This window comes from Podarcis muralis, chromosome 1 (assembly GCF_964188315.1).
Source record: "Podarcis muralis chromosome 1, rPodMur119.hap1.1, whole genome shotgun sequence".
In the NCBI taxonomy this organism is placed as follows: domain Eukaryota; kingdom Metazoa; phylum Chordata; class Lepidosauria; order Squamata; family Lacertidae; genus Podarcis; species Podarcis muralis.
In genome coordinates this window covers 106152116-106179420 of record NC_135655.1, presented here as the reverse complement: position 1 = coordinate 106179420, position 27305 = coordinate 106152116, and the positions used below count along the sequence as shown (strand labels likewise).

General features: G+C 41.1%; 1 protein-coding gene and 1 long non-coding RNA gene across 3 annotated transcripts in view; one reads left to right on the top strand and one right to left on the bottom strand.

The window, feature by feature from the left end:
- The window catches only part of LOC144329282 (uncharacterized), a 253104-nt gene that overhangs the window by 195636 nt on the left and 30163 nt on the right, over window positions 1-27305 (bottom strand). The gene's annotated exons all lie outside the window — the stretch shown is intronic.
- Window positions 18889-27305, top strand: part of RBMS1 (RNA binding motif single stranded interacting protein 1) — a 119899-nt gene continuing 111482 nt past the window's right edge. For both annotated transcript variants that reach the window (XM_077936619.1, XM_077936616.1), the window contains exon 1: window positions 18889-19510. In XM_077936619.1, the coding sequence (XP_077792745.1) occupies window positions 19436-19510 (75 nt within the window). In that variant the 5' untranslated portion in view covers window positions 18889-19435. The remainder of the gene's footprint in view (window positions 19511-27305) is intronic.

Sequence of the window (27305 nt, the reverse complement as noted above, 5' to 3'; positions counted from 1 at the left end):
TATAAATGACTCCAGGTTCAATCCTTGGTGTCTCTTGATAAAGCTGAGAAAGATCCTTTCTGAAACTCTACAGAGCTATTGCAACTCAGTGTCAACAGTACTGAATTAGGTGGACTGGTGGTGTGACCTGGTAGGGAAGCTTGCTAGGAGGCTAAAAACTGCATATAAAAAAGTTTCTTGACACTTTTCCTGAGAAAAGTGAATATCATTTCTTTTTTTCCCTGGGAATAGTGATTAATATATATTTCCCCCAAGGAAAAGTGTACTGTATATCTCGGAGAAAACATGCCCTTAAAAACACAATGTGCAATCATAAATATCATTCATGAAAAATTAACAGTATTCTTCTAATATGTAAATTTGGAAGGGGGGAACCCCGAAAATTAGAGTGTCTGTTTTATGATCCAGGTGTGGCATTTCCACAGTTGCAAATAAACATATTTTTGACAACCACTGTCCAGTCCCTAGTGATATCTGGAAACAAGCTGAACACGGCAAAGAAACTGTCACTTATTTAAAGTTGATTAAGATCTCTATTTAGGTTTTTTATTTTGCTCTAAGTGGCATAGTATGGACCAAACCCCATCACCACCTTGAAATGGCTGAGCACTGCACTGATGTATTCAGCAGCCTGCACGTTCTGGAACTATGCGTGGTTTATTTGTTGCATGGAAATGCAGGAAGGAAAACATTTGGGGCAATTGCATCTGTTTCATGAAGTGACTCAGAGCTTCTTTCTCTCTCCCTGCCCCCTCACTTTAGCATATTTATCATCCACACTTCCATCTTTAACAGACAGATGATACGTGCATCCCAATCTTAATAAAAAATAAGGGAGAAATATTGCCCTGCTCCAATATGACTTGGGTTTCATCACCTTGTGTTGGGAAACGAATGTGAGGACATCCCTGGGAGTTTGGATTAGGATCCCTACAGAATATGGATGACTTCTATCTAGCTATGTGCTCTGTGACAAGAGAAACAAGCCAAGAACATAGGGACCACCTGACATTTCAGCTAGGAAATAAGAGAGCATAGAGGAAAGGGAGGGTGATCATAGCAGTCTAGCTTGGGTTTTTGCTAGACGTTTGATAGAATTCTACAAATGCTATCTTGATATTCTTCTCATATTCAGTGTGACATGATCTGTCTTACCAGCAGCAAGTGCCGTCTGTCTGTCATTCTTGACTGTGCTCTGCAAGGTTCCAGAATTACACCACTGATTTACATTCATAAGGTGTCATTCAAAGTGCATAGTCTGTTGGCAATATTTATGTTGCAACTCATCCAAAGTTGTTAATTAGCCTTCTAAAGAATAGATGTCCCGATTCCTTTCTAGCATTCAGCAGCTTGATCCTGGACTGCCCTCCCTGTGTGAATTCAGGGCAGCTAATGTTTAGTTTGAAGCTAAAGGGGATATTCTGTTTAGCTGTTGCGTCTTACGGTGTCTGGTATTAGTATGTCCTTTATTAAATATTCTGTTGTTTTAAATTCTGTTGTAAACCAGAGACTTGCTAAATATAAGTAGCATATAAATTGTCCACATAAATAAATGAAAAACTGTAGGTTGCTCAAGTCTTTCCTTAATACCTTTATCTATATAGATATAGATTTTGAAAAATCTGCCCTCCTAATGAGTTGCAGGTGCCACACACTTTTGCATTCCCTAAAGCACATTACTGTTTCGGAGATGTGTGGTAGAGCAGTTGGCACTCCATAAATTATAAAGTGTTAATTATATTCATGCCCTTGAAACAAGAAGAAAATCCTCTGTTAACAGCAGATTTCTTCCAAAATGTGGTAATGAGATGTGTTACACCTCTTGAGGAGAAACCTGCACGGTCGACTTTCTGCTTCAAGCTTAAAGATCTATTTTTGACTCAAATCTCCATGGTCAGAATTGACAGTGACTATTTTACTAGCCGAACAAACAAATGTTTATTATCTATCAAATAAAGCCACATGGAGGAGGATCAGAGCCCAACAGCTAAAGTAGAAACATGAAGAGAAACACTTATTTGCAGATGCTGGCTGGGTTCTTGTTTTTCAAACAAATTTCCAATTAGGATCAGAAAATGAGCCAATGTACACATGGCTGGGCAACGTATTCTTGTGTTTTTATCATCATATTGTTGCTGTTATTTATTATGTCAATCAGTCACTTCAATAAAATGTATTAAAGCAACTTGACAATATGAAATACAACACATAAAAGCAATTTAAAGCCAGAAAAATGTAAAACAAACTAAAGTGAACAATTGAGCTAAAGCTAGGAGATGGTGATTGGTCCAAGGTTACCTACCAGTTTACACAGATGGCAAAGATGGCACCAGGTTTGAATGGAGCCCACAGAAGCATGCCCTTTGGTGGGCTTCATCCTGTAGCCAGGATTGTGGGTGGCTTCAAGGCCTAGTTGCCCAGTGTGTCCTGCCTCCCCACCCTTTGGCAGGCATCATTGCAATCCAGGATACCCTAATTGATAGCTTACACTCAATACATTCCTACTGGAATCACTGTATGTAAATGGCCATATGATAACACGCCTTTCTTGAATGGCTTTAAAAGGAGATTGGACAAATTCATAGAGAAAAGAGCTATCAATGGGTAGTTGCCTGGTGGCTATGTACTTCCTCCAGTGACTGAAGCAGTATGACTCTGGACCCCAGTGGCTGGGAACCACGAGTGGAGAGAGTGCTGTTGCACTCATGTCCTGTTTTTGGACTTCCCTTAGGCACCTGGTTGGCATCTGTGAGAACAGGATGCTGGACTAGATGGGCCTTGGGCCTGACCCAGCATGGATCTTCTTGGGTTATTCTTCTGCCGGGGTGGGTAATAGTATTCTCAACGACTTATGATGCTTCTTAATTTTGATGAGCTCTTTTAGGACACTATTTAGATCAAATAACCTTCATCACACAGTGTCAGGGACTGGGCAGAGGAGGAATGGTGGAGGCTGCCTCCCCAGCCTGACCCTTCCAGAGAAGAAGACAGTTCAGAATTACAACAGGGGTTTGAGGGTGGTCACAGCTTAGAGGCAGATGAGGGGGAAAGCTGGGAAATAATGAGAGAGGAGGGCACCAGGAGGGCAACAGCTGATGGACACAGTGTCTTTAGAAAGCATTCCAGACCCACCCCCTCTCCCAGAACGTGGTGAGCCTTGAAAGTAGTAGAGCAAAGGTCTCAGAAGCAAAGGGCCCTCAGTGCCACCCGTAGGGGAGAAGGTGACGAATGAGGAAGCGGGAGAAAAGGGAGTGGAGAGTCTCTCGGGGCAACACCATTATTCCAAGAGGCTGCATTCCCAAGACTCTCTCTGTGAATATTGAATAAAAAGCAGGTGGTACGGACTTTTCCTTGTCTTATCTGTTCCTGGCAACCTGCCATAGGGGTTGGTTCCTCTGCTGCCTGACACACAGTTACAACTTCATAGTCAAACAAGGTTAATCGACAGCAGAAACTTAAGGAAATAACTCAACTTCCCTTTTGCTGTCAACCCACCATCTCAGAAGATTTCATGTGATGCATTTCTTGATGCAAGTGATGAATGAAGCACTCAGAGAGTGTTCATAAATGTTTGTTCCACCAACCCAGGCAGAATTAGTGTGGAGGATGAGGGGATATGACCACACCCCTCATCCTTCAGTCTGCACTAAAGAGAATAAGCCCCTCACTCAGTTTAAAATGGTTCACTTTTAGGCAGGCAGACTGGAAAGAGTGCTAGGAGGTGAATGTAAAGCTGATCAGTGGTAGAAATAGCATTAGCTATGGTGAGAACCAAAGATTGTGAGCAGAACACTCCAGTAACCAGAATTCTTTCTGGCAGCTAACAATGGTTTTCAAGTATGTTGAGTCCATTTAACAAAACCATTGTTATCATGTGCCAGCTGCAGCTATGCTGTTATTTATACACTGGAGTTGTGAAATCAGCTGTCCCTAAACAGCTACCATGGACAGAGCTTTATTATAATGTGAACTGAGTAGTTGCGATAGAAGTAAAATGGTCTGTGATCATTGCCACCTCAGCTGCTGGTGTGTGATGAACTGGTTCTGAAAGTATTGTGGAGCTGGCACAACTCCCCTTCCTTCTGGAGCAGATTGCCATGGATGCCCTAGGACTTTTATACAATTTAAAATTGTATTCCAAATAGTCTCTTTAACTAAGCCTGTTCTTCACACCTGTCATAGTGGGCACCTTGGAATTAATTCTACCATGCATCATGGCATACCTGAGAATAATCTCTCCAATGTACCACCACGCCTCCTGTTGCTGCTTTCTTGTACAGCCCATTACTGCATGATGAATGCATTTACATTTTATTGTCGAGTGTGCAAGCTAAATAGTAAAACAACAAAATGACACTGCATGCTTTTTTTGCAAAATATATTTTAAAAAATGGTGATAATGGCACATGACAATGGCTTAGTGTGCTTCTCTTCCACCTACCTTCCTAGCATCCTTCACTGATCTTTTGTATGCTTCAGTTTGTGGTATATAAAGCATGCAGATCACATTCAGAGAAGGGTAAATACTGTATTCAGAATAACTTTTAAGCAAGGTGAAAAATGAAACACACTATTGCTGCAAGTAACAGGTCAGTTCAACAGCAACCCAGATAGATAGATGATAGATAGATGATGACAGATAGATTAGATTAGATTAGATTAGATTAGATTAGATACATAGATAGATGATAGATAGATAGATGATAGATAGATGATGATAGATAGATAGATGATAGAGATAGATAGATAGATAGATAGATAGATAGATAGATAGATAGATAGATAGATAGATGATAGATAGATAGATAGATATAGATAGATGATAGGTAGATAGATAGATAGATATATAGATGATAGATAGATGATAGATGATAGATAGATGATAGATAGATAGATATGATAGATAGATAGATGATAGATAGATATAGATAGATAGATAGATAGATAGATAGATAGATAGATGATAGATTAGATAGATAGATGATAGATAGAGATTAGATGATGATAGATAGATGATAGATAGATAGATGATAGATAGATGATAGATAGATAGATAGATAGATAGATAGATAGATAGATAGATAGATAGATGATAGATGATAGATAGATAGATAGATAGATAGATAGATAGATAGATAGATAGATAGATGATAGATAGATAGATGATAGATAGATAGATAGATAGATAGATAGATAGATAGATAGATAGATAGAGATCATCCTGCTTAATTTGGTAGCACCTGATCCATTCAGATTAATTTGTCTAACATTGATCCTAACTTTCACATTCCATTGGTTTCACCATGAAAGTTTAGCACATGTTCAAACCTTTCCCACTGAAATCAATGGGCCTTTGATTGGCTTGTGTCCAAAGTGTTTCAGCTGTACAGCTATTTATGGACAATGAAAGGGCTTTTCCTACAGCAATATGTTGCCACTCTTGGTGGTCCTCTTTAGGTGTTCTGGTCACGAAGGGACAGCATGAGAAGAAAAGGGCCATGGGGCCATCCATGCCTTTTAGATCATAGCCCTTAATCTTGTGGATTAAAAGGCTCCCCACTGCAGACATGGGGAAGCCAACAAGAGCAGCCCAATGAGAGGAGTGTGGCCCCAAAGCCCTTTCTACTTGTGTTGTCCATTCATGGTTGTAGTGCCTGAAGAGAGCTTGTGTATTTTATATAACCACATACCCTGTATATATTTCACTGCCATGGTGATTAATTGTTTCAGATGCACACAGGTTGGGTGGGATCAAGGTATTCAGAAAGCACATATTGTCATGCAGATTGGTTGTGGGCAGAGCCCTGCAGATGCATGCAGGTGAACAGGAAGGAAACAGCAAACACAATTCTCTGGCATGCTTAATAGATAAAGACATTAGCATAGCAGAGCAATATTAACATACTGTGACTCACTATTTACTGAGCATCCATCAGTGCTGATTCCAAGCACTGGTAGTGTACACGGGATACGGGCAGGGGGTGGTGGAATGTGCTAATGAGGAGGCCTGTTAATAGTTTCTCAAGATAATATTAATAACTTCCCTTGGGATGCTCAGTAGCTTGGGTTATAGAAGCAAGGGAAAAAATCACATATTGGCAGAAGCACCTATCAAATGTGGAAATGTTTTCATCAGTTGTTGCCGGTTGCCAAATAAACATGGCACCACTGAAAGATTGTCCATTTTTCAATTTTGCATTGTATGTATTCAGCTGAATCTGAACATATGTATGTGTAAGAATAATAAAAGGGTGGATTCAGTTGCAAAATATCCGAATGTCTGCCTATAACCATTCACATTACAGCAATGACACATAGATTCACTTAAAAAGAACATATGCAATGCTAAAATAGTTGTGTATACATTAACTCTGTTACACTCTGTAAGATAGGAGGAGGTTCATCCTTAGAACTTTAGATATCTGGCAGCGAAATCACATACTCTTCTGTTTGATGGCACTCAAACCTCTGTACACTATGTACTGAGTATAAATTATACAAGCCATAATCTAGAATGTGATGGAGGAGGAAAACCATGTTTAGTACAGACACTGTAGGGTTTAAAGTGATTCATGAATGAAACAAGTAATAACAGTGGTGGTAATTATGATAGTAACAAAGACGATAACAACAGTTAGTTGCATTCATACAGGAGCCATGCAAAGTACTATGTTGGTTCTAATAATGCCTTCACACCTTTTCAACTGAGTGCTCGTGGAATTATTTGCTCTAGTTGTGAAAATAAAGCTATGGTGTCCATGGGGATGTGCAGCATGATGCTGGAATGTCTGTGGTCAGGCTAGAGCAGTACTTTAAGACACACAACTGAGGATGCAGACTCACATCTCTGTTATTTACTATTTGTGGACAAAACGATTTGTGCTCCATTACAAAATGTGGCACCTCAAAAGCCATTTAAGAAAAGTTTGAAAGACTGGCGCACACTGGTACAACAACATATAAGCCAACAACTGGATAATCGCAGTGGCGACTATGCCTGTCATATGATGTTAAGCATTTGGGGGGGTTTTTAAGTGTTGGTTAATAAATACTTAACTCATATAACTGACAGAATTCACCTATCACTTTCAACTGTTCAAAGCACTTCACAGATATTATCTCAGCGATCCTCACAACAGTAAAGAAAAGCGAATCAGTGTTATTATTATCACATTGCAGATGAGGATCTGAGGCTGAGAGAGAACAGTGGCTTTCTACTCAGCAGTAGGACTCCTGTTTCGCATACAGAAGGTCCCAGGTCCAAACTCTGGCATCTCAAGGTAGGTATCCTGTCTGAAACCCTGGAGAGCAGCTACCAATCACTCTAGACAATCCTGAGCTAGATGGACCAATGGTTTTACTCAATATAAGGCAGCTTCATATGTTCCTAACTCTGGACAAGCACTCCGTCCTGATGTTTTATAACACAGATAAGATGGAGCAGACATTTAAGAATATAATCACTTGAATGTCTGTTTTTCCCCTGGTTCCAAAGGGGTAGATGGTGCAAATGTGACAAAGGAGAGGCTGGTTGTAGAGCCCCAAAGGAGCTGCTGCATCAATAACCACTTGGCTTAGACTGAGAGGCTATATTCCCATAAGAGGATCCTCCTCTTCCTGGCTCTCACATAGCTCCTGATTCAGACAGGCCCTTTCCCCCATATAGAGCTACCTGGTCACAAAGATCTTCAGAGAAGGTCCTGTTAGATGTACCATGACCTTCAGAACTCCATCATGCAGCAACACAGAAAGTGGCCTTCTCTGTGGTGGTGCCTACTCTGGAATGATCTCACTTCTACAATATGTCTGGCACCCATGTGCTTCAGTAACGTATCTTTTTGTACCATCATTTCCCAACTGTTGGTGCCAGCTTTGAATACAGTAACATATTATGTGATACTGTATCTTAAAACTATGCTGATGTTGAATATAGGTAGCAATTGTTCAGAAAAGCAGCTCTTAAATATGTTAAATAAATAAATAACATCTAACTCTGGATAGTCAAAGTAACAAAAAAAAAAAAACCACACACCAAAAAACTTGTTAGGAATTTAATATTTGATTCTCAGGGTTTTTTTTGTCAACCATTGTTTAAACTCTCTTGATAGCTTCCCTTAAGCAGTATGTGATAATTTCACCATGCATTTTTGCTTTGTTTTCCCTAAAAGCCTGGAAGTCAATCAGCAGCAATCTTACAGGTAGAGAAAGATTCTTGTCCCTGGGGAACAGGTTTTCATCATTTCCTTGTAGAAATAACTCATTCAATAGCCTAGAGGATAACAATTGCATTATTGTGCATATGAAATATGTAGGTGAGACTATAAAATAGTGCATTGTTTGTTGTCTTAGTTGTGTTATCAGCTCCACTTTGTTTTAAATGTACTTACTGTTTTTAGTTGCAACAGAATACAAGCTGGGTTAGGTATTCCACATTGCTGGTTTGCCTTCAAGATAGGCCTGTTATGGAAATAAGCTTGAGAAACCCTTTGCTGACAAGCTAGAGACTGAGAGACAGTTTGCACAAAATAATAATCTAAAACACACACACGCACTGCAAAACATCCATTTATATTTGAATCTTCTTGGAGGCCACTGAATTTTATTTGCTTACTTGACTTTTTGTACATGACATTTCCTAGGAATTAGAAGCACACTTAAAAAGATGAAAAACAAAACATTTTTGAGCCCCATGACAAAATCAGGAAGTGCTAAAAATATTTTCTGACAGGTTTGCAATGTTCCCAGCGTCAAAGCCAACCAATGGAGCAACCCTAAAAGTTAAATTAAAAACAGCATTGATGACGACAACAAATGTTGTTTCCAGTAAGGTATATTTGTGAAAAAATTATTATTGAGAACTTGAAACTTCTGGTCTTTCTAATTTTATATTCAAAATATTAACAATATAGGGCAGATTTTGTGGCATACTGTGTTCTGTGAAAAATGCATTCATTGAATCATTTAAGCAGCGATGGTGAACCTTTGAGGGCCCAAGTGCCATGTTTACTATTGGCAAGCCTCTGAAGGCTGCGTTCCAGCAGTGGGCATAGCCAGACTGAAAGCCACAACAGACAAAATTACATTCATTAACTAGGATTGACAGAAAACTTGTAGTTAAAATCTGAACTATGGAGATGCAGGGGGGAAATCATAACATTGTTCTTGTTGTTGTTTAGTCATTTAGTTGTGTCCGACTCTTCGTGACTCCATGGACCAGAGCACGCCAGGCACTCCTATCTTCCACTGCCTCCCGCAATTTGGTCAGACTCATGTTTGTAGCTTCGAGAACACTGTCCAACCATCTCGTCCTCTGTCGTCCCCTTCTCCTTGTGCCCTCCATCTTTCCCAACATCAGGGTCTTTTCCAGGGAGTCTTCTCTTCTCATCACGTGGCCAAAGTATTGGAGCCTCAGCTTCAGGATCTGTCCTTCCAGTGAGCACTCAGGGCTGATTTCCTTAAGAATGGATAGGTTTGATCTTCTTGCAGCCCATGGGACTCTCAAGAGTCTCTTGAGAGACTCTTGAGCAGGAACCGGCAAGCCACTCCAGTATCCCTGCCAAGAAAACTCCATGGACAAAGGCAACAGGCATTTAAAATCATAACGTAAGGATCCACAAGGGTGGGGGGAGTCAAAGGAGATATTTTGTTTGTATTTTGTATTTGTTTTTATGCCCCACAGAGCTACAGTTCCCAGCACCCTTAACAAGTTCAGTCACCACGATTCTTTCAGGATGTGGTATGTGGTCTCTCTGTTCTGTGTGTGAGACTGCCTATTGTGTGTATGTAAGAGTCTCTCTCTCTCTCTCTCTCTCTCTCTCTCTCTCTCTCTCTCTCTTTCACACACACACACACAAACACACACACACACACACACACACACACACACACACACACATGCAGATATAGTCATTCACAACATGAAGATAAACATAATTTCCCCCATGGTCTGTCTCCTGCCCCCCAAATCATCAAATCAGTCTCTATCCTTTTGTCACATTTTGCACCCCAAGGGCCACATTCCCTCATGTGCAGCCTTCCAGGGGGCTGCAGACCAGATGAGCTTAGCCAGATGCAAAAGTGGGCAGAGCAATGGTTGTGAATCTTACCTTTGTACAATCAGGCACATTCCAGCCATGCAGAAGCTTCTTTGCACACACACACGCACACAGGGGTGCCAACTTGAATAAAATATTGGGGGGGCGGAGGTAAGCTTTGCCCCGCATAATCCATCACATGACTCGGTGCATGCACACAATTTGAATGGCAATGCGCATTAACTTGGGGGCCCTTGTCCCCCTCAAATATTTTATTGGAAGGGCCGAAGCCCTCTCAGCCCCTAGGAGTTGACTTCTGTGCAGGCACACATATCACACCTCTCTCCCTACTCCTTCCAGGCAAGCAGGTGGCCTTATCACAGCTGAAGGGCTCATTCAATCCAGACAAAAACAGCCGCCTCACCCTGCCTAATGGTAGGGCCTAGCCTGATAATAAGAACCATGAGGGTAAACATTCGTTATTGTGAATAGGCCTGAGTGGTCTTCTAAAGGAAAGCTGAGATTCTTACAATGGAGCAAAAGCCGTCAGAACTCCTGCGTTTGAGAAAAGCATGAGGCACTCTAAGTGCAGAACAGTGTGGTATTCTTAGAGTGGATTTTTGCTCTCTTGCAAGTTCTGCTATGGGAAAGACTTTCTGGCTCTGGTCTGTACTCATTAGAGCAGCTGTGTAGTCTGGCTCTCCCCTGGGCACTCAGTTGGGAGGAGAAAACTCTACTTACACTTTCCCACTTGGATCTGAAGTGAGCATTGGTGGGTTTCCCCCTCCCCCTGTGCTGACTCCACTTTACTGATTTGGGATTTGAACAAATACAGTGTTTGTTATTTTTGATTTGGTCGCAAGGATGGGTGAGGTAGGGTGGAACTATTCAGCATTTAATATGCTGGCTATCTGATCAAATTTTAAGGAGTATTCAGTCGAAAATCTGTTAGCTAGGGCTCCTTATGACATGCTAGGAAAACTATTTCGCAGCCTGGTTGACTTTTTAAGAATAAAAAAATGCAGTCTTATATTTCTGAAATAGTATCTGAAATGCTTCTAATCTGTTAAGGGTGTGGTCCTTGCAATACAATGTGTGTGCTTGTAGGTTTGGAATAATGTGTACAATGTTTACATATTTGTGGACCTGCAAGGCAAGCAGAAGATCTAGGTCCAACCTCCTGCCACCCAGATGTTCTGGAATACTCCAGCTGTCACACATCTCATTTTGGCTGCAATGCTGTACACAGGCAGCTGAAATCCTATGGACATCTGTGGAATTTAAATATGTGCTAACATTGCAAGCTCTGGCTTCTCTTATAGTATCTTCCTTTCCCCCCTTCCTCTTACTGTTTAATATAAATTTCATGTATTATCTCATTGGTTTAAAGAGACAAATGTAAGACCAACTCATTCAAGAAGATTTATTTTGGTCCGTGGGGGGGGGGGGGGGGATGGAATTATCTTAGGAGCAAATAGAAAAAGTAACAAAAGACACAAGACCAAACAATAACAGAAGATATGTTGTATGGGTGAATGTGGGAGGAAATTCATTGTACATTACAGCGGCGAGGCATTGTTACTATTTTGTTATCGCAGAGAGATGAAAAAGGAAACAGATCAGCCTTTGCCACATTTAATTAGCACAGGTATTGGTGTGATTCTAATCTGTTTTCCTTTTAATTAGTATAATTGTAAAGCATAAGAGAGGCTTTCCATATATGTAGAAACTGGCTACAATCTAGCTTTGTGTTCTAAGTACAAACTGAGCCTTGTGTTCTAAGTACTTCAGATACCAGGGATGGAATACATGCTCCTCCAAAACTGTTACAGTGGTACCTCGGGTTACATATGCTTCACGTTACATACGCTTCAGGTTACAGACTCCGCTAACCCAGAAATAGTGCTTCAGGTTAAGAACTTTGCTTCAGGTTGAGAACAGAAATTGTGCTCCGACAGCCTGGCAGCAGCAGGAGGCCCCATTAGCTAAAGTGGTGCTTCAGGTTAAGAACAGTTTCAGGTTAAGAACAGACCTCCGGAACGAATTAAGTACTTAACCTGAGGTACCACTGTACTTTTATTTATGTGTACAACTGTTAATGGCATATCCAAAACAATGCATTTTGCTCACAGGTGCACACATTAAAGGCTAATGCATGTTCACACTCCTGGTATTAACTTGAAGAGATTGGTCTTGAGCCTTCTGTATTCAGATCCCTTCCCTGGTCACTCACCTCCAACTCAGACCCAATCAATATATATGTAAAGTTTGATTTTTTATTTTGAAACCCATGTTCTCATCTTAGCATTTACTAACATTGAACCACTTCTGCCATTTTAATGCCCATTCACCCAGGTTGGAGAGATCTTTCTGAAGCCAAGGACAGCTGGACTGGAGCCACAGACACTTCAACTCAACGCCATGTAGCTTAAGTTATTCCATTGCTTTCAAAGGACACCAGGTTAAGATCTTCTGCACTTACGCCCATTGAAATGAGTTGGCCCAAGTGCACTTAACTCTGCATTTGGATTGTGGCCCAAATATTTATGGCCAGGATCCAAAGAACTACTTTAGTCACACCCAAGAGTTTAGGTATGCACATTGGGATTATTTTACAACCTTTTTTGTTTGCACATTAGACACTCATAGTATATCATAAACTCCTTTTTCAAGCTCTCTTCAGTTCAAAAGCAAATTGCTGCATGGTATGGGCCAACTGCTGTTTGAGGAACACAGTCACAAAGTTCCCTTTGGGTCATGGAACAAGATATTTAGTTCTTTGGATCCTCATCCACATATTTCCTAATGATCAAAAATAGAATCTAAGATAAAGGCTGGAGAAATATTTTGTGTATCTACATTCTGCCGCTGACTTGGTTCACGTGTCACATCAGACCATAGTTTAAATTATGGTTTCATGTGAATGAGCAGTAGGCTGATCTGCACTGCTGAAAAGACTGAACTTCACTCCTCCCCTACTCTGTTCTTCAGCACACTGAGGTGTCGGGGGGAAACCAGAGGCTGTCTTACCGTTGTTTGCTTACCTTCTGCCCAACCTGCTAAACTAAGGTTTGTCAGAAGGCAAACAAACCATAAGCACTGGTTCACAAGTAATGGTAAGTAATGGTAAACTAAGTTTGCCCTCATTTGCCCAGCACCTGTACCTCCTCACTCCTCCTTGGACAATGGAAAGACCTGAAATCCTGGAGGAAAACAAGGTTTGCTATGTGCCAAAGAGGGTTACAACAGTACCCTTTAAACCAACTTGTCATTTTTAAACCACAGTCTGATTCCTTGATTAACATTTGTAAATGGCTGTTGAAGTTACCAAGAATTATTTTAATCTGCACATTCACTGTGAAAAATAATTAACCATCTTTTCACTTGGCAGGTGTTTTGATTGTGTAATAGACAGGTGTTGATTATACTTATATGAATTGTAAGATCTGTTTCTTAGTGCAATTGTATGTCCCACAAGAAAATGTTCTCTATTTTCATGACCCCTGTGTAAACTGGATGCTTGCCATGTCATATTGGGTTGGATTTTAATTTTTTAGAATAAAGATTAAAGGCACTATCCATCTAAAGTTGTGCTTTTATGTCCTGTTCACTTAAATTCAAGAGATTTACTTGGATGATAAACTATCCCATTGAAATCTGTAGGATTTAAAAGTGTTTAACTTTGGCTGGATTGTACCCTTTCTTATACAAAACAGACCCATGTTTCATGAAATTATACAAGTGACCTTGACAGCATGCAATCTCTTTAGGAGACAAAACTCCCATCCAATTTGACAGCATGGACCATTTGAGCTGCAAATGATTCTAACATTAGATTTGATGTTCTAGCTATCCAAGAGGTCTGTAGAGATCTGAATATCAAGCAGTTCAAGGAAGGAGGCACTATGGGCAGGTGCCCATAGTTTCAATCTGATAGAAATGCCCTGCATTCACATAATCTTGGAAGGTAACAAAACTGGTATCCATTGCAGTTCTCTAAACATGATTTTAATCAACTGGGACCTGCAACAAAATGTTATATTGCAAAATTATCCTGTTCAGGGTCCCCCCCCCCCCAGCCAATCATTCATTCTTTCTCCTTCCTGTTTGTTAATTACTTTTTAATAAACATATATTCTCCTTTCTTAGTGTTTTATCCCCTAATGACTTTTTCTGCCTTTGCAAAACTGTGGCTTCCCACAGAGCCTTTTGATACCACCCTCTGGTTAGTGGATGGTGCTGTTATGGCTTCATAAGGATCCACACTTGGATGATGAGTTTGCTATTAAGATGTAAGATTAGTATTGCAGCAAATGGTGTTTTTATCCACAGAAACAATTCCCAGAATCCACAAATTCTCTTGGGATCAAAATCAGATCCATGTTCTGCCAGTTTACTGCTTTCAGTTTTGTTTTTAAGGCCAGAAGTGATAGGAGAAATAAGTTTGAAACAAACAAAGAAAAAACCCTAGCCTTCTCCTTTACACAGGGGGCTACTTCCAGTGGAAGGGGAAATGGCAAGGAACGATGCTGTGCTATCAGTCATATATTTATGTAGGCAGGGGATAGACGGTCACCCTCATTTTTCCCCCCAGCTGTCCTGCTTGGTAGGTTGAAAAACAAAGCAAGGAGTGGGGAGAGTCAAAGATGCTGGGAGAGAAAGACAAATACTAGCACAACAGAAGAACAGACAACTGGCTGTGGCTTTGCTAAATAAGGAAAAGAAGCATGAATTTTCAAATGCCTGAATTGCAGAGCATAACAATCATTCCTTTATGGGGGTAGGTGTGTTAGCTGTTGTAGCCCGGAAAAGAAAATATGAAGACTCTTGTAGCACCTTGAAGACTAACAAATTTATTACAGCATAATGTTCTGTGGATCTGAGTTTCCTTCAAATGAAATGGCAGGTACCGGTATATGTATTCATTGGTGTAGACTCCACCGCAGAGGAAAAATAATTGTAAAAGGTAGTGTTTGGTGGCAATGAAATGGGGGGGAAGCATAACTCTTTGTTTCTTGCTTAACTGTTTCTTGAGGAAGCAGTAGAGATCCCATCATTAAACATGGATTACTTTATAAGGCCTTGTCAAGAAGAGGAAAACATCACTGTTAAGGAAAGGGAAGACGGTGTTCCGGTGACACTATAAAATGGATTGATAAGGACAGCCTTGTCTGGCTTCAAGTTTACAATGACTACAACATTGTAGATAGAGACAGTGCACACATTACTGTTAACACCGGCTCCCACTGCTGGTGTTTGAAGCCGAGTACGCGTGATGTTAGCCACAATCCATTTGTATCTTGTAGATTCCTAAGAAATACTGCTGATTGATACGTTTCCCCACAAACCAGCTTCCATCCAATTTGAAAACATAAGATGCAGTTAAGGTGGGGTGTGTACATTTAAAGCAGCTGTGTAAAAGATGCTTTCACTGAATAGGGGTTTGGGGATGCAAACTCCGGCCCTCCAGATGTTTGGGACTAACAGGACCAGTGGTCAGGGATGATGGGAATTGTAGTCTCAAACATCTGGAGGGCTGGAGTTTCCCTATGCCTGCTCTATTGCAAGCATAGAGAAACAGGTGATGTGCATCAGGTGAAAACATCCCTGACTCTCCCTGGTGCATACAGCAGTATAAAAATGTGTCTTGAAATGCAATAAGACACTCCCCCCTCTCTCACTCTCTCACACATATACATACACACGCACAAAGCACCTTACTATGTTTTAAGCCAGTGATGTGTAGATAGCCTACAATTCAGCTGAAATTATATTAAGTGGTAAAAGGGATTGTGTTTGGTTTTGACTACCTAACATTGAATTTTGGCAGGTTTTACAGGAAGCATATCTGCTTTATTATATTAAACACTATAACATTTTCTTCTTCAGAAAGAGAGAAAGATATTCTGACCTTGCAAAGTCTAACCCTTTCTAATTCTAAAGATGCTTCATGCCCTCCACATATTTCTCCATGAAGTTCCATGGAACCCGTTCAGACATAGCACTGTACATCTGCTGACCTTTGTAAATGCCAGCCATAGAGACATGCTGTTCTAATGCTGTGAGTGTGAAGATCATGGTGAGGATGTGGGGGATGGATCATTGTTGCTACTTAACAAGAATCCTTAATAAAGCACATCTGAATACATGAGTGAAAGCATTCTGCATACACTACTATACTACATTTCGCCAGGAGAAAACTGGTTGATTATAGCAAAAATCAAACAAAATTTACAGATGGCCCATAGAAGTAAAAGACTTGGAAATCAACCATTAAAACTATACATACATACATACATACATACATTGCTGCACAAGCAAAGGAACCCATCTTTTCAATTACCGGTATATGCTTGCTTCTGCTTATCAACAAAAACAAAGTTGCTGTTTGTCTAATTAGTAATCAATACCATAAACTAGGCACCAGATATTGTGACTTATTTTCCTCATAAATATGAAAAATCTACAAGCAGTGAGCTAAATCAGGTATTCCACCCCCATATAATACAACCACAAAACTTCAAATTAAATACAATATTTAAGTGTCCTGCCAAAACTGCAGAGGGCAGCTGCTGAAGACATAAACCTGGCCAGTTATCCAAGCTCTGATAGCATTGCATTTGAGCTACTGAACAGTGTTGTACGTACATGGGGCTGCCTTGAGTGAGTGGACATTATGTATCTCATCAGTCTTAAAACAGCTGATTTTGACATTCACATTACAGTCCTATAACATCCTTACTCAGCAGCAATCTCATTGAGTTCAGTATGTCTTTCTTCCATGAAAAGGGATATAGGACTGCAGCCTCAAAATTTATAAGACTTGGAGTGAGACCTAAATTTCTTATGGAAGCCTTTATTCAATATGAGCATCCCACATAAGATTTTCCTCAAATGTCTCTTTCTGAGTTCCACTATTCTCTGAGACCAGGCAGGTAGTGATCAGAGAGGGCCTTTCCAGTGGTGGCACCTCACTGTGAAATTTTCTTCTCGGGGAGTTTTGCCTAGTGTCAAGTCATGTTTTGTTCGCATAAGCATTTGCACTCACCTCTGAACACTGGAAACAGAAGCCCTCATTTTTCAGTTGCATTTATTACTATTGCTATTATTATTTATTGTGTTTATATACTGCCCTCCATCTGAAGATTTCCTTCCTGCATTTTAATGCTTTGCTATGTATATGATGTATTTCATAGAATCACAGAGTTGGAAGGGAGCCTGAGGAGCATCCAGTCCCAACTCCTTGCAATGCAGGAACATGCAGATGTCCCTTACAGGGATCAAACCTGCAACCCTGGCTTTCTCAGCACCATGTTCTAACTATGTTTCCATATATATCGTTGAACACCACCTCAAGGGTTGAAGTTGATCACAACTTAGAAATGTTGTTAATAGCAGTAATAAATATGAAGCACATTCTAAATCATCATATTTGTAATTTTTCTCCAAAGACTCCAGAAGTCAGATTCTGTACATCGAAGTTAAGATGTAATGGGAGCTTGTTCTCATGTAAGTGTGCATAGGACTGCAGCCTAAATGTGCCTGCATTTCCCTGCCTCTTTAGTTGTGGTACCAAAAATGTTGATGATGTGTCAGTCCAGGCTTCTCTGTTGTTGAGAAGAAGAACGCTATTAAATCCAATGTTAATTTTTAAGACGACCCAGAAACATTTGTTTCTATGCTGCGTGGCATACTTCATTATGAATTGCTCTTTCCTTTACTCTTTCCAAGTGACAACTGCTGTTGCTATAACAGGTGATTATTAGGTGAAGAGGATCAACCCTGAAACAAGGAATTGCACAGAGAAGCTAACTCAGCATGAGTTCTGGAAGCCAGAAATGGGAAGAACTGGAAAACTGAATGGGAGAAACAAGCTGCCAAGAGTCAAGGACAGAATTATGAACAACCTCTGCTCCTATCATGCTTGTACTGCATTTTATATATATACTTAATGGTACAATGTCAGATGTAGTCTAGATAGACACAAATGTATCCAGGAGCAAGTTAAATGAGGGTAGAAAGTCAACTATGTTACAGAATGGAGACTATGACACCCTTCCATTCCTTCAGAATTTCGCTTGGGAAATGAGCTGCAAGAATGAGCATTATATAACCCACCGAAACGGGGTGTGTTTTTTTTGGGGGGGGGGTTCCCCTCCTGCTCTGTGATGCCTTTCTTGATAATGTACAGTCGAGGCACCCCTGTGTGTGTGTGTTCCTGAAAAACCAAACTAAAACAAAACCAAACAAAATAAACTTTCAAAAAAACAGTCAAGTGGCCCCTAGCAGCTTAGGGAACGTGCTCTGCAAGGAACAATGCGAGGCTCGTTCAATTCTCCAAAAATGGCCCGGGGAGGCAGCTGAGCATCTATAGCGAGCAGCCAGGAATCCCGGGAGGCAGGTGCTCTCCTTTCCTCTCCTTTCTTTGAGTTCTCGCTTTCCAACGTCCAGCAGCCGGAGAGCACCGGGCGCCAACGCTGCCGGGCCCCTTCGAAGCAACCCTGAGTGGGTCGGCTCCCGCCGCTTGCTGGCCCGGCTGCCTCTCGGAGCTCCCCTCACGACGACCGGCTGGACGCTACTCCGGAGCGCTCGCCGCGCGCGCTTCCCCCAAGTCAGTAGTACTGGAAGCCCGTCCCACCCTCGGCGGGACTAAGCGCCGCCCACCTTGCCCTCCCCGCGCGCCTCTCTTCTCTTCCACCCCCACCCTCTCTCTCTTTCACCCCGGCCCTTTCCTTTCCACCCCTTGGCATTGCCACACAGCGGGCACGACACCCTCGGCTTTCCAGTCAGCGACACACACACACACACACACACACACACACACACACACACACACACACACACACACACACCCCACTTCGCGCGCCCGCGCGCAGGACTCTTCCCAACCGGCCGGGCGCTGGTGGTGGTAGCGCCGTCTGTTCCCTGGTCGTGCCTGGGCTGCTGAGGCGAGTGAGCGAGCGAGAGAGAGAGAGAGGCGACTCCCGGCCCTCGCGCGCGCGCGCGCCCTCCCCCCTCGCGCATACACACACGCGCGCGCGCGCGAGTGTGAGGGAGAAGAAGAGAGCGCTCTGGTGTCGTCCTCGGTGCCCTCTGCAGCCTCTTTCTTGCCGCCGCCGCCGCCGCCGCTGACGCCTTTCAGGGCAGCAGGAGGAGGAAGGTCTGGGCTCAGCCGAGGAAGGAGGAGCCCCGCAGCCACCGCCGCCAGGAAGAAAGAAGCCGAGCCAGGGACATTTAGTGGGAGAGCGCGCGCGCAAGGGAGAGCGAGAGAGCGATCCTCTCTCCCCCCCCTCCCGCGCCTTCCTTTCTCCGTCTCCTTCTCTCCCCCCCCCCCCACTTCCCCTCCCCTTGTCAAGTGCCCTCCCTCATCCCTGCGCTGCGGGCTCCCTTATTCCAGCTTCATGGGCAAAGTGTGGAAACAGCAGATGTACCCCCAGTACACCACCTACTACTACCCCCAGTATCTGCAGGCTAAGGTACAGTACTGCCGCCGGGCTGTTCTCTCTCTCTCCCTCCTCCGCCTTCTTCTTCTTCTTTTTCCCTTGCCAGGGAAGGGCACAGGGGGGCGGCAGGGCAGGGCTGGGCTGCAGTTTTGCAGGCTTGCTAACTATAGCCGGGAAGGAGGAGGGAGGGAGGGAGGGAGGGAGGGGGCGCTCTGGGGGAAGGGGGAGGGGGAAGGCTCTTGGGGATGGCATCAGGTTACAGTCACACACATACAGGAAAGAGCCTGCAGCCCCTTTCCTGGCTCTGCCTCTCCTCTGCTCCCTCTCAGGATATATATATATGAGTCTGAAGCTGGCTCGGTCACTGAACTGCAAGAGCTGCCTCTCTGTGCCCATCTCTTGCCTTGCTGCCATCTCCCAGGCTTCCCTCCTTTCTCATGTCTATCAGCCACTCTTGACCCTTCTCCTCCTCTGTTTTCTCCTTGTCTTCAGCTGTCTTCCCTCTCCCCTCCTCTTCACCCCTCCCCTTTTCCTCACGCTGCCTTCCTTCATCCAGAGAACATTCCTTCTTCTTTTCTTTTTCTTTTCTTTTCTTTTCCTTTTCTTTTCTGCCTCCTTCTGAGATGTATCCTCAGCTGACAACGCTCTTTTCTCCCCTTCCACAATGCTAAATAGAGATCAGTGCAGAGATGGGCATTTCGCTGCCCCTGGGCTTTAGGGCTTCCCTTGGGGATTTAAGTCAAGCCTTCCCCATTTCCGCTCCTTCCATCTCTGTTCTGTGCAGTAACAAAATGGGATCAAGTTTAGCCAGCCCTCATCCACATTCAGTTGCCTTTCCCCCTTGTTATAAGTGCATTGTAACTTGCAACTGACCTTAAAGATACTTTCAAGTCTGGAAACAGCTGGATTGCAACAGAAAACCCTTTTTAAAATGACGGTGATGGTGTGCATTTGAAAGTTTGCTTTCAGAAATTTAAACTGTTAGCCAGACTGTTTAAAATGAAATCGGTTGTCAGTAGCTGTGGTTTACATTTTAATGAAGCTCAGATTTAACTCTCATTTATCTCTCATCACTGGATGATGAGAGTCAGAGGAATCTCTTTCAGTGAAAGTACAGCACTCGAAGCTAGTTTGATTGCAGACGGATTTGTTGTTTGCTGTTTTGTTTTGTTTTTCTGTTCAAGTGCATTTGACATCTCTTGTTATGCTCATGTCTGTGACTATGGATGCCTGTGGAATCCCTAAGGCCAGTCGGTACATCATGCTGCAAACTGGCAAATTCAGGGCTGGTTGCATCAACTGTCTGGAATATTTGGCATCCCAAATGTTCTCCAGCTACCAGCATTGCGCACAATACACAAATTGTATCATATGTGAACTTTGACAATCATTATACAGTAATGGATTTCTAGCTAACACACCATCCAAAATGCAACCGTCCAAAATGTGATAAATGTGAAAATTCAATTGTGAACATTGACAGTCTCGGACAAATTGTCTTAAAACTTACATATAGGCAGGTGAATGTTGACAATCACTGAAATAGGACTGTTAGCACCTACTAATTGTGTGTGTGTGTCTATTGACATATGTTCTCAGACATTCATTAAATTAATCTGAGACTGCTAGTGTTCACATGGGTATCCCCAAAGTCCACAAATCTTAGCATTTGTTTTATACAAACTAGAAGAGTTCACATGCTAGTTACCTAAATAGTGTCTTGCTTCTCTTAGAGGGAAGCCACCTAAGCTTGTAAATTATAAAATGGAGCAGTGACCAGGCTGTGGCTAGTAGGCAGGAGTGCTGAGCCTATGGTAAGAGGGAATGGGAAGGAACTCACACTTCTCCTAGCAGCTATATTGGGAACCCTTGGCCTCCTGCTTTGAGAAACATAGATCTCTGAACTCTCTCTGCCTTGGTGTCTTTGGCAGCAGCAGTTTGAGCTTGGCAAATTCTTATCTGTTAGCAATCACATTATTTCACATCAAGTTGCTACAGATTAGCTGCATTTCATAAAAAGTAACCTCAAGTTGTTGTTGTTGTCTTACCAATGTATCAGCACTTTTGGATATTTTGAATTGAAACCATAGTAGGCATTGGAATATGGTTGGTGCTTAGAAGCTCTGTGTCGACTCAGGTTTAAGCCAACGCATGCATATGAGACAACAGAATGCATTTATTACCAAGTGTTATGGTTTATGACTGAAGTGCAACCTTCATTATTTCAGTAATGCAGAGTAGAAGCCTAAAGGGTTTGGTGTGTTTTTCTTTTGTGTTTTACTTTTCTGCACATAACAATATGAATAATAAATGAATGAGCTCAGGTGGGGAAAGCACACTTTTGCACGGGAATATTTGCCTGAGCTATTTTTGTATGTTATTAATAATAGAGAAACAAAGCACACAATATTTTAATATAGCTAATGCAGTACCTCTTGCCTTTTTTGCCCTGTAAATAATTGAAGGGAGAGATAAACTGTAATAAGCTTGCACTTGTAATTAGGATATCGTCTAGAGAAAAGCCTCAAGGACCATCTTCTGAAAGTATGCTTCCTGTATAAAGTATTTAATATTGATTTATTCTATAGTCAGTGACTTCTTCAAAACATGTATTGCAGTTACTCCTATGAAATTATGGTCTGAAATCACATTAGTCTTTGTTTCATAAGGGAAGCTCACACGCCAATTTGACCTACATATATGAACTGCTAGATCTGATGATTACCGTATATCCAAATTTCCTAATTTAGTGACATCCTGCTCTTTGTTTTCTTTTTTCTTTTTTGAGGGGAGAGGAAGAAAATAAAAACAAATTATAGATGGTTCCAATTGAAAAAGGGCAGACAGCTACTTTGTATAATTCAGTGGAATAAGTAAGCAATTTCTTGTCTGTACATAAATGTGGCCTGGACATGTGGGCAAATTGTTTCCATACACAAAAGCTCATTTGCCCTGTAATTTAGCTTAAAAGCGCACACTCACCCAAATAGGTTTAAATACTCCAGTAGTTCAAGTGGCTTCAGGTTTTGTTACACGGCAGCAATAGAAGTGCTCCACAGGTTTTATATAGCACATTTATAAATAATGCGATATAATAGGATTTTTCTTTAAAGCAGATTTAAATAAAAATTACACAGCCATCAAAAGAAGTGAATTGACAAGCTACTGGAATTAGTTTAAAGATCCCCATCTTTAAGCTAGCAAAAATATTCATTATAAACCAAAAAAAAAACACCCAACCCAAATGGGGTTGTAAGGTCAAATATCCCTATATGATATTTTAATGACTGTAAATGAATTCATCAGATTCAAAATGCATGAAGCAATTTAAATGACCCAGTCTTCATTTTTAATGTGTTCATTGCAGTTAGTCATGAAACATTCTCATTATTTCTGCAATATAGTCATACGATGAAAGCACAGAGTAGTGTAAGTAGCTGTGATTCCATCTCTTTTCCCTTCTCCACATTTAGATGGTAAATTTTGTGGATCAAGGACACAATGACTCTTCCCAAAATAGAAAGAGCTATCATGTATAGAATAGATTTTGAATAAGAATTCTCCTCTGTCTATTGCTATAAATAGAGACAATTTATTTTGTAATAAGTTTTTGGGTAGATTTCATAGGTGATCATTCAGCTGAAGTTAAACTCTTTTAAGTACTACATATTTCCATGGGAAAACACTTATATCTGTATCACTGTATCACTTAGCTTTGGCTGGACCCTGCCCATACTATTTATATTCCTGCAGAATAAGTGATCTGGTTTTACAATGGAGACATGATTAGCAGGTGATACCTGCAACGTTAAGGCTGTGTCCACATTCATATAAAACAGAGGCCATTTTAACATGCATATTTGCACAGCTGACCTGTTCTACTAAGCAAAAGTTTTAATACAATGCAAGTGCAGAAATATTAATGATGAATACTAGAGGTTCTCCTTGCATTTTGTTGAATTCAGAACTTCATGACAGTGGCTAAACCATCTGGAATGCAGGCAAATACAATAGCTTTTTACCTAGTCGTAATAAAGTATTGACCATGTTTCTTAATATAGCCTCTCCTGGTTGAAAGTATTACCAGTGTGATAGCCAGTGTGGTGTAGTGGTTAAGAGCGGTAGTCTCATAATCTGGGAAACCGGGTTCGAGTCTCCGCTCCTCCACATGCAGCTGCTGGGTGACCTTGGGCCAGTCATGCTTCTTTGAAGTCTCTCAGCCCCACTCACCTCACAGAGTGTTTGTTGTGGGGGAGGAAGGGAAAGGAGAATGTTAGCCACTTTGAGACTCCTTAAAGGGAGTGAAAGGCGGGATATCAAATCCAAACTCTTCTTCTTCTTCTTACAAAATGTTGCCATGTGGTTTATGAAACTTTAATTTTGCCCTTATCTCCAGATCATGAATGGTACATAAACAAACTCTACTGGTTATGCTATAACATTTTGCTTTGAGAACACTTTAAATATAGTTGTTTATTCCTGTTAATACTGTGACTTACCTGATACTTGGAATAAGGAGGCACATTCAAACACAGTAACTTCAAATACCAACACTCTTCTTTAGTGTGCTTGCTTGGTGGTATAATAAACTTTGGAACAGCAGGACTGAATTTTGTTCTGGAATTCCTATAAGAATGCTCTTGTAGCATTTGTATGATATGTGGAAAATTTGTGAGTTTGATGCTAGACCTATATTAAGATTTTCCAAGGAAAATCCACAATTCATTTTAGCTGTAATTTCGTGGCTGGAAGCCCGACTGTATACCATAAATATTATTTGAATATGTTCCAACTGCAGCCATGTGCATAGTATTTAAGTATTACAAAAATGGATATGGCCCTGTGATAACAGATTGTAAAGATAACACAATGTACTTTTCTCTCATGGTCATTATTGTGGGTATAGGTAGTGAAATAGCTATGTCAAGATATCATATACAGTGGTATCTCGGGTTACATCCGCTTCAGATTACAGACTCCGCTAACCCAAAAATAGTGCTTCAGGTTAAGAACTCCGCTTCAGGATGAGAACAGAAATTGTGCTCCGGCGGCGCAGCGGCAGCAGGAGGCCCCATTAGCTAAAGTGGTGCTTCAGGTTATTACAGCTTCAAGTTAAGAACGGACCTCCGGAACAAATTAAGTACTTAACCTGAGGTACCACTGTATACCAGAATGAACAACAGTGGTTGACCTAGCCCAGGGTTGACCAACCTTTGTATATTGACAGCCTAAGCTGTACTCTATACAGTGGCCTGAAAAAATAAGTGAATGAAACAAACAAACAAATAAATAAACCAAATCCTCTTGTGGGTAGTTAGACCATGCAATCTTGGCTGATGGTCCGTCCTCCAAGAGAATGGTATTCAACCTGTTCTGGAAAGGATTGCTGTCTTCCTAAAACACCAGGTTCACAGTTTTCAGGGACTTTCAAATCCCATTGAGTAAGTGAATAAATGATATGCTCTACCTCCATTTAACGCATGTATATTTAGTTGTTTAACATTGATGAAACTAATAGGCCTGAAAACGGAAGTCTGCTTTCTTAAAATGTTCTCCAAAATACTTCCTAAAATCTGAGACATTTTCAAAGTGTCAGCATATGCAACGAAATATCTACTAGGTTATCATCTATCATTTCCATAGCAAGCTGGCTTTGCTTATCCACAGTTCCCATAGTAGCGTAATATCCACTTTTCCATGATAAGAACTGCAAAAACCTAATTAGTGTCATGCAACAAGGGAATTCACAGACACACATTGGTGGCAGCGTTCTCCAATGGCTCACTGTGTAAAGCACAGAGTTAGAAAGCAGCAGGTGGAAGAGGGGAATTGCCCCACTTTTCATTTGCGTACCTGCATATCTTTCTATCCTATGCTTCAATATTGGTTTCAAGGCAAGTTTAGAAATACAACGATAAATGATGCAGGATTAAAAAAAAAAAGTAAAGAGAGCAATTTCTAAGGTTAAGCAACATTTTGAACAAGGTGCTTCCTGTGAGTTAACAATGTTTAGGGAGCTGCTGTGTGCAAAAAGGTGTATATATTTCAATTTATGTGTAGAATCCCACTTCTACCTTATTCTTTAAAAGGGGGAGAAAACTGGCTTAGGATAAATGCCCTTTTAAAAAAAGGTTCCTTTTTGTTATTTTCCGTCTCTAAATTTATTTATTAATTCTGTTAAAGAGAATTTATACTCTGGACTCCAATTGCAGCCACGACACTCAGGGTGATTTACAACACCATAAAAACATTCTGGAAATGTAGTTATAGTGGTCCTCCCCACTCACCCTTAGCTTAATAACAAAACAAAATTGTGAAACAAAGGTGCTGTGCGAATGCAGCTTTTTTTAAAGCTGGCTGTTGCATACTGTAAAATGAATATAGGAAATAAAATATATCCTGCCTTTGGCCAACCGAAACATAAAAGTTGAGCTTCCCACACAACTCTCAGATTTGAAGTAACTAGACTATCAAGTTTTAGCCAAACTCTTTGGTTCTGGGAAGTGTTAAAGTGATAGGATTTCACAACAATGATGCCTAGTTTAGCACAACTTATCTGCACGGTATCTGTTTTCTCCTGTAGGATGAATCAAACTTTAAGGCTAATCATGGTTTATTGTGAACGAGCAGCTTGCTAGTGCACACTGCTAAATCGCTCCCACTTTGCTTATAACATTTGCGCTAGTGGAGGAGCAAACCCAGAAGACTTAGCTTCCCATTATATCTAAACCAGGAAGAGTGATATGTTGCTCTCTAGCAAGCCATGATCAGTAGCTGACCTTAAGTCATGGTTTGTTGTTGGCTAGCTGGTCATATGTGAATGTTATTTGGTGATTCCAAACAAATGTTGATTGTTATATGATATTAGTATGCAAAATCCACGTATCATTTTTTCTTAAGTCATTTTGGGGGGAAATTAAGAACTGCTAGGACATATATTATCTAATGATATATAAACCAAAAATGTCAATACAGGCCCCGATACAAGAGCCAGAAAACATATACATTGTAAGAGATTCAAGAAATTTATCATCCAGGACTGGATGGTTGAAAACAGCACTTCACCGCTGTTTCTCCAGAAACTTGGAACAATTGAAATGATGCAGCTATAGGAGCCGACGGCCACCTACACTATTGCAAACTCTTAAAACGGTCACATTTTTAACTTGACATAGGCCATATTCACACCATACAGCTGATACTACTTTAAACAGTGAATGTTTCCCCTAAAGAACTTTAGTAATGACTGTTTTAACCATTGTCCTTCATAGACATAATTCTGTCCCCCAAAGTAAATATTCTTCCTCATGGATAGAAATATTGTCTCCTCATTGAAAATAATTAAAATGTTGTAAAAGGCCAACCCCATTGGTAATATTACTCGGTTGCAGTGCAGGGAAACTTACACATTTTCCTCACACATGGCATTTGTAATGTGTAGGCATTTGAATTTGAAGAATGCCATGAGGAATAGATTACTGACCCCTTCAGTACCACAGAACAAATCCTGATAGAAATGTCAGGAGAGCTGACCATGGATCTTGTATGTCTTTTCTAGTTTGGTCCCCTAATATATCTTTTGTTATTCCTGTGATAAGTTTGAGAAAACAGGCATTGATTGTTCTTGGGTTATTCTTTTATTTTAAATCAGACATTCAGTTCTATGTAAGCTCTCTTGATTTCATGTTGTTGTGGAGCTGCTCTATCCTCTATCATACGTCTTATGGAGCTGTGAAGAGTGTTGTATCCATTATCTGAACCTGCATGTACAGCTTTTTGCTCTTTCTGGAAGAGTTTCCTCTCCATGGTATGATGACTACACACTGGG